Genomic DNA, 7,405 nt, shown 5'->3' on the forward strand with positions numbered 1-7,405 from the left:
AAGTCCAATGCTGCAGGCAAAGCCATGCTGCAATGACATGCTACATGGCAATGCACACTTGTTTTTACATCGTAAAAACCCTTGTCTAGTTTGATTTGATTTTTGTGTATGTGTAAAAGTGCTTTCTAAATACAGTATTACAGGTTCTCTGAAAATGTGCTTCAAGCAATTATTTAAAAATTGAAAATTATTTCACAATATTCCAAATGTGTGTTAATGAATGATTTTTTAAATTTAGTCACATCAAAAGAAAAGTTCCAAACAAGTTAAACAAATAAAAAAAAAATGATGACCCATAATTTTGAAAACCAACCAGCTTCAAACATCTCATTTCAGCTCAGTAGCTGTAAAATTTCACGAGTTGGAGTCATTTTCTGGGTTGGAATCAATCTTGAATTGGTGAAACTCTGAAGCTGAAAGCAGTGATAGATGTCTATTCAATAATGTCATTTGTTTTGTTGTTTTTGAGATATTTTACTAACAGACAAACGTACCTAATATTATCTGACGTGGAAATAAAAAGAAGTCCCACCCAACGTCTTGTTTCAGGTGTTCATTTTCCTGGGTGAGCTGTTGCTCTCGTTGAACTGGGTTGTCCTGGCTGATATATTACTGGTGAGTCTGAATGGTGTTTTTAAAACTGATTATATGAATCAGTCTGGTGAAAGMTACTTGTATTTTTTTTCAGTACGTCGTTGTACCAACGAGAAGGGCAACAGCCGAGGCTCTGCAGATCACAGTCGGTCATCTGCTCGGAGACGCTGGAAGTCCTTACTTGTTAGGAGTGGTGAGAAAAAAAATCACTTTCTTTTAGCTGCTTTCCACCCTGCAGGCTTTAGAAACAAACAGCCTATATATATATATATATATATAGCATCATTTTAAAGCTTTATGATTAATAAGTTATGTAATAGTTTACTTTAATTTCACACACAGATGGGTGATTCTTTGATGTTTTTATCTCTGATGCAGTAAAAGTTACGTCTGGTCGTCTCTGGGAGTCACTGCTCTGGCCTTCCTCACTGGAGCCTTGGCCTTCTGGCTGCCCACCTTCCTGTCCCGAGCTCATGTCACCCAGGGCCTCCGAGCTTCATGCAGCGGAGACACCTGTGACTCCACAGACAGGTGCAGCATGACCTTTGACCTGCTTTTATTTTCACTCTCTGCAGCCTCGGTGAGATCAGAAGTCATGCTCTTCCATGCTCCACAGTTTTGTCTTTGGCGCCGTGACCATTGTGACCGGCATTCTGGGCGGGGCTCTGGGCACCACCTTATCCAGACACTTAGTGGGCAAGTTTCCACAAGCGGACCCTCTCATCTGTGCAGCGGGCATGCTGGGATCAGTCCCCTGCCTCTTCATTATCATTTTTGTGGCATCCTCAAGCATTCCAGCCACTTATGTAAGAAACAATCTTCTGTTTGCTTTCCACTGTCTGAGACAATGTGATTTATTCAGTGGTTGGTTATTATTGGTTTCCTGTTTCTCTTTATTATTATTATTATTNATATATATATATAAAGTGCTCTGTTAGGAAAACATGGGACATTAAGATCTTTACAATTTTACACAATTTTTAGGGAATTGTTTTGGTATCTATAATGTTTTTTTTTCCATCTGCACTGGCAGATCTCTGATGCCATACGCTCATCTAAACCTGAAACCCACCACTGGAGTTTCCACAGTCTGAAGTACAGCCTGATTCTCTGCCCATTCGTTGGGATCCTGGGTGGCATGTTCTTCCTGATTACCACCCTTTACATCACCGAAGACAGGAAAGAAGTCCAACGACTGGTTGAAGGTAACAACACCAAAACCTCTTTGTTTTTTTTTTTTGTTGTTTTTTTTGTATAGGGCAAGCAGAGTCAGAGGCCTTACTGTTCTTAATATGTGTCGAAGAGCCTCTCCCTCCTCAACAACAGTCCTTTATTCCCCTTAAAATTCCTCTTAACGGCTTCATGGTGCAGAAACACAGTAGCAGTTTTCTGCAGAAAATGCTCCAGGTTGTTGAAGACAATGCAATCATTCTGGCCTGGAACAGAACTAGGAAGAAGAAAATAACAGACGTTCTTACTTTTGCAGATAAAAGCTGTTTTAGGTCCAACATGCTCCAATTAATGCAGTCTTGTGCAAAAAAATGAAGCCACCATTTACCATCACCCACTGCTGAAAGACAAAAGTTGTTTCTGACTGTATGTGTCTTTGTGAATGTCAGGAGTGTATTAACGTTTGGAGTCAATCCAATTGAAGATGGCTGCCACAACTAATCAGYCTTAACAAAGAGAAGAACATCTGTAGCTCAGTCAGTTTTATAGGTAGTGAGTTAGAACTGTGTGGTAGTAGCTGACGCTCATGTTGTGCCCTCCGCACCGGTGAGCTAGGAAAGCRTTATGTTCATTAATACTCTTTGTGTTATGCACTTATAGGTTCTGTACCTTTAAGAGTCGCAGCAGCGTTTTACGACAGTGGGTCGTAAATATTTAGGGTTTTGTATGGTTGAGGGCAGTTGAGTGATTCTACAAAGCATTATGCTGTGGTTTTTCAGACTAATGCAAACACAACAATTTGGCGACGAGGATGTCTGAACTTGTTTTACCACCTCTGCAGCCTTTCCTGCCTGTTCCCGGTGACCCTCCTGTTCCCTGAGACAGATGTTGATCTTGTTTGAAGATTATTTACTGGCCTTGGGATGAACGGACTTGGCGGAAGCAAGGAAGTGCGCACTCCTGCACCATTGTCTCGGCCAAGAGGGTCAACAAATATTTGCTACGCAGATGTTCTTGGATGACAAATATGCCACAGCTATGGCTGCCCTAAAGGCTCACTTTAGCACCGGGCRGAGCCGGCGGATGCACCGTTTTGAGTTTTCTCAGAAAACCCAACGGCCGGGCGAGACTGTGGCTCACTATGCTTCAGCTTTACGTGAGTTGGCAAAGTTTTGTGACTTCGGTGCTTTGGAGGATGRACTTATTGTCGATCAACTCATCGAGAAAATGTGATGTAACCAGTTAAGGGAAAGTCTTCTACTAGAGCCAGACTCCATGACGCTGGTGGACGCTTTACTGTTAGGAAAGCAGATAGAAACAGCTCTAATGGAGGTGCACAAGTTCGGCCGCGCCGTGCACGAGCCTGTGATGTCATCGCCGCCGTTGGTCCATCACACAGAGGCTGTGGAGGCAGCTGGGAGGAGGAGAAGGGGTTCTCTGCAAACTCAAAGTGGGCGTGTCACAAGAGTAGGCATGTCCAAAGCATGAACACTGATTGGGCCAGTTAACACCTCACCATGGGTGTCAAACCTTGCGATAGCCAAGAAAAAGTGGGGCAGACTGCAACTTTGTGTTGACCTTACAGATGTGAAAAAAGCTATCATACCTGATAGGTATCCTCTACCCACGGCTGAAGAGCTCACCAGCCACTTCCATGGCTCCACTGTGTTCAGCAAGATGGACCTACRAAAGGGATATCTGTAGGTCTGGCTGGCTCCTACCTGTATGGACTTTACAGCGTTTGTCACACATGTGGGGGTTTTCAGGTTTAAACGCATGGCATTTGGACTGTCATCAGCCCCGAACTGTTTTCAGAAAATAATGTCATTCATTCTAGTGGGTATTCAAGGCGTCCCCATATACCTGGATGATGTGGTGGTGCACGCACCCTCCGTTGCTCTGCACAACACCAGTTTGAAGCAGGTTTTCCAGTATTTTGAACAACAATTCATGTTTGGGGTCAAGGAGGTGGAGTTCCTGGAGTTAAGGCTCTCAAAGCAAGGTATTGCCCCAATTATGTCCCATACGGAGGCCATTTTGTCCCTGCCATACCCACAGTCTCCATCCCAGCTGTATTCCTTCCTAGGAATGGCCGCCTACTAYCTTAGATTTTTGCCACACTATTCTGACTCAACAGCCCCCTTGTGCTGATTGCTGAAAAAAAGGGGTAACTTGGGACTGGACATGAGTGTGATATGCAGCTGTGCAACTCATCAAAYAGCAGCTAACTTTACCACCTACGTTTACCCATCTCAGCCTGACTGCCCCCACCATTGTCACCTGYGATGCCTCTGGGGTGGCACTGGGTGCGGTGCTCTCTCAGACTCAAGATGGGATGGAACGCCCGGTGGCCTTTGCCTCACGTGCTCTGACTCCAGCGGAGCAAAAGTATTCGGTGGGGGAGAGGGAGGTGCTAGCCTGCCTTTGGGTGTGCGAACACTGGCATGTTTACCTATACGGGAGTCCTTTTACAATCTGCAYGGATCACCAAGCACTGACGGCACTGTTGGCAACCCAAGGCTATGGACACAGACCTATGAGACTGCTACGTTGGGCTGACAGGCTGAACCAGTACAATTTCAGTCTGGAGTTTATGCCAGGTGGTAAAATGGTGGCTGACCTCCTGTCGAGAGCAATGTCAGTGATGAAGCAGTTGGGTGGGGTGGCATTGGACACAGAGAGTGACAAAGACTGGGTTCACGTCCTGCATTGACCCTTCAGCTCAGTGATCACCCTGGAGGAGCTGCAGCAGGCCTCAGCTGAGGATGAGACTCTCATAACTCTTTGAGCCTTTGTGCAGAATGGTTGGCCAACCAAAGTGGATGACAGGCTGCTTCCCTACTTCCGATTTCGAAATGAACTCTCCTGCTGGGKAACGGTGTGCCTAGCTCGTGGACACTGGGCAGTTATCCCCGAGACTCTCAGGTCCAGAGTACTGTACATGGTGCATGACGGTCACCTGGGGGTCATCAAGGTGAAGCAGCGCTGCCGTGACACGGTGTGGTGGCCCCACATAGACTCTGATGTTGGGGAGCTGGTATTAAACTGTGCATGCTGTCTTCTGAGTGGAAAAACTGGCCAGCCTGCCACAGCCCCTCTTACTCCAACACCTTGGCYGTCAACACCTTGGGAACACATTCAGGTYGACCTGTGTGRAGAGCTTCATGGGGCACCTGCTCACGCCCACTATCTGCTGGTTGTGCACGATCTCCACTCAAAGTGGCCAGAGGTTTGTCCACTGAGCTCCATCACTACACACTCCATCATCAACTGCCTAGACAGTCTGTTTGGCTGCTGGGACCTTCCTGGTGTTGTTACCACTGAYAATGGAACTCTGTTTCTGCGGAGTTCACAGACTTTCTCTCATTGGTGGTCCATCAAGCACATCAAAACAGCAGTATATATCAGAAAGCAATGAAAGACTGGACAAAACTCTCAAAAATGGGATCAGAAYATGTCTGGAGGAAGGGAAAACCTTCAGTGATGCCCTAAATCAAACACTCCTGACCATCCGGGCATCCAAGCCTTCCACCACAGGAGTGTCACCTGCATTACTCACGATTGGACAGGAACATTGGACTGCCTGAGAGTGGAGCCAGCCCCTGCACATAGGAGCCCAGGAGTCCAGAAGGCTAGAACTCGAGTGATGGATTCACAGGCACGGATGAAAGAGCGATTTGATGTCATGCAAAAAGTGCAGAACCCCTCACTTACTGCAGGAGATTRGGTCAGGATCAAACGGCTTCACCGAAGAAATAAACTGCAATCCTTTTGGTCAGAGCCTCTGCGGGTGACAGTGTGATAGTGACGTTGGGCAGTGAGGTACATGTTATGTTCTTAAGGGGTGTGTGAGGGGGAAATGTTATGTTCATTAATACTCTTTGTGTTATGCATTGCAGGTAACAGTTTCTGTACCTCTAAGAGTCGCTGCAGCGTTTTACGACAGTGGGTCCTAAATGTTTTGGGTTTGGTATGTTTGAGGGCAGTTGAGTAAACGTGACTTCTACGAAGCATAACGGTGTGGTTTTTCAGACTAATGCAAACACAACAGAGAGGTAGGTGGTAACTTTTTAAGCTAAAATGAAGAACAGAGACGTAACCGACGTCTTTTCTCTTAAGGCTGGTTTATACTTCTTGTCGCACGTCTTTTACCCCCCGCTCAGTGAWAAACAGTTGCGCAACTTCYGTCTGCACTCCCGCTGTGATCCCCCGGTGACAGCTGTCCTATACAATGCCCCCAGTCAGCACTCCAAGACACGGAGGATGCGGCTCGGAGTGTGTGATTGGTTTAAAGTTTGTGGGCATTTTTGTGCTGTGTGACACCGCTACTCGCTACCAGAAGCAGTTTTTTTTCTAAACATGGATAGTTTCGAAGAGAAACTCACCGAGGCGGTCCGGAGGTACAACCTTTTGTGACTCCTCTACTGCGTCGGTGCATGCTGAAGGTTAGGGGAGATCGAGTGGCCAAAAAATAAATAAAATAAAATCCGGTGGGCAAGTTTGTCGAAACAAGCAGCGGACATTTGAATATAGGAGAAGTGTTTTTCATAATCCATCTCCTGCATCTCCCGCACAAGCTAAACTTGCAACTAGCAGCTAGCAGCATGCTAAGCTATGCGTGTGATGTATGCAGTGGGAGGGCAGAGGGAGGGATTACTAAAATGTATCCCCCACGTCTTTTCCCAGTATAAACACTCAATGCTGTCGGTGACACACATGCATTTACGTCATCGCTGGGCCGCAGCCGCACATCTTGCATGAAGTATAAACAAAGCTTTACTCTTTATTCATAAAAACAACTCAACAAGAGGCAACACCTCTTCTGGGCAGGTGCAAATCAGTTCTGTCTAAAGGAGTCGATCAAAGATCATCAAACTCTTACTGAACTGTAAATATTGTACAAAGTATAACATTTGTACCAATTTAGTAAAGTTTTTTTCAAATGGTATAATCATAACAAAATACAATAAGAAATAATGAATTGCTGCTTATGGCTGCACAACGGCTCAGTGGTTAGCATCGACGCCTCACAGCAAGAAGGTTGCCTTCAGGCCCAGGCTTCCCTTGAAAAAGAGATCTGGGATCTCAACGGGACTTGCCTGGTAAAACAAATAACGGTAAACGGTAACTGTGAATTATGCTATCAACACTTTTAATGTTTTTAACAAGTTTTTTTTACCTGTCACACCCAACATTTTGAGTGTTAACAGTTTGTTCAGATCTTAATATATCGWATGAGCTCTTCCTTAATACCATGTTTAAGATTTGACTAAAATGTTTACATGTTTAGCATAAAATGATTATGCAGAGGTTAAAACTGTGTGTTTTCATACCATGTTTTTGTTGGTTGGGGTGTGGTCCTATATGTTTACAATGGGACTATTCTACACAAAAGAAATGTTATATTATTTAGAGCACATGTGTCGGTCACTCCCACGTGGCCCAAAAAAAAACTTGTAGGGGTCACCTCGAGTGAAGAAACAGGAGTTACTGCCTCAAAGCAGGTCTCGAAAGGCCTGAGAGAAGGCAGGAACACTGAACTCTATTTTAGGCCATGATGGGTCATTTCAACCTACACGAGGACTTCAGTTCTCTAATCAGATATTAAACAGAAACAATCTGTTCTGTTCGTGATTCATTG

General features: G+C 45.1%; 1 protein-coding gene across 1 annotated transcript in view; it reads left to right on the forward strand.

Annotated features, from left to right (window-relative positions):
• Positions 1 to 972: 972 nt before the first annotated feature.
• Positions 973 to 7,405, forward strand: part of LOC106511231 (protein spinster homolog 3) — a gene marked incomplete at its 5' end in the record, with an annotated part of 11,704 nt that continues 5,271 nt past the window's right edge. Inside the window, 3 exon segments of the mRNA XM_013999985.1 lie at positions 973 to 1,125; positions 1,211 to 1,400; positions 1,628 to 1,799. Of these exon segments, the coding sequence (XP_013855439.1) occupies positions 973 to 1,125; positions 1,211 to 1,400; positions 1,628 to 1,799 (515 nt within the window).

This window comes from Austrofundulus limnaeus, unplaced genomic scaffold (assembly GCF_001266775.1).
Source record: "Austrofundulus limnaeus strain Quisiro unplaced genomic scaffold, Austrofundulus_limnaeus-1.0 Scaffold2606, whole genome shotgun sequence".
Lineage (NCBI taxonomy): Eukaryota > Metazoa > Chordata > Actinopteri > Cyprinodontiformes > Rivulidae > Austrofundulus > Austrofundulus limnaeus.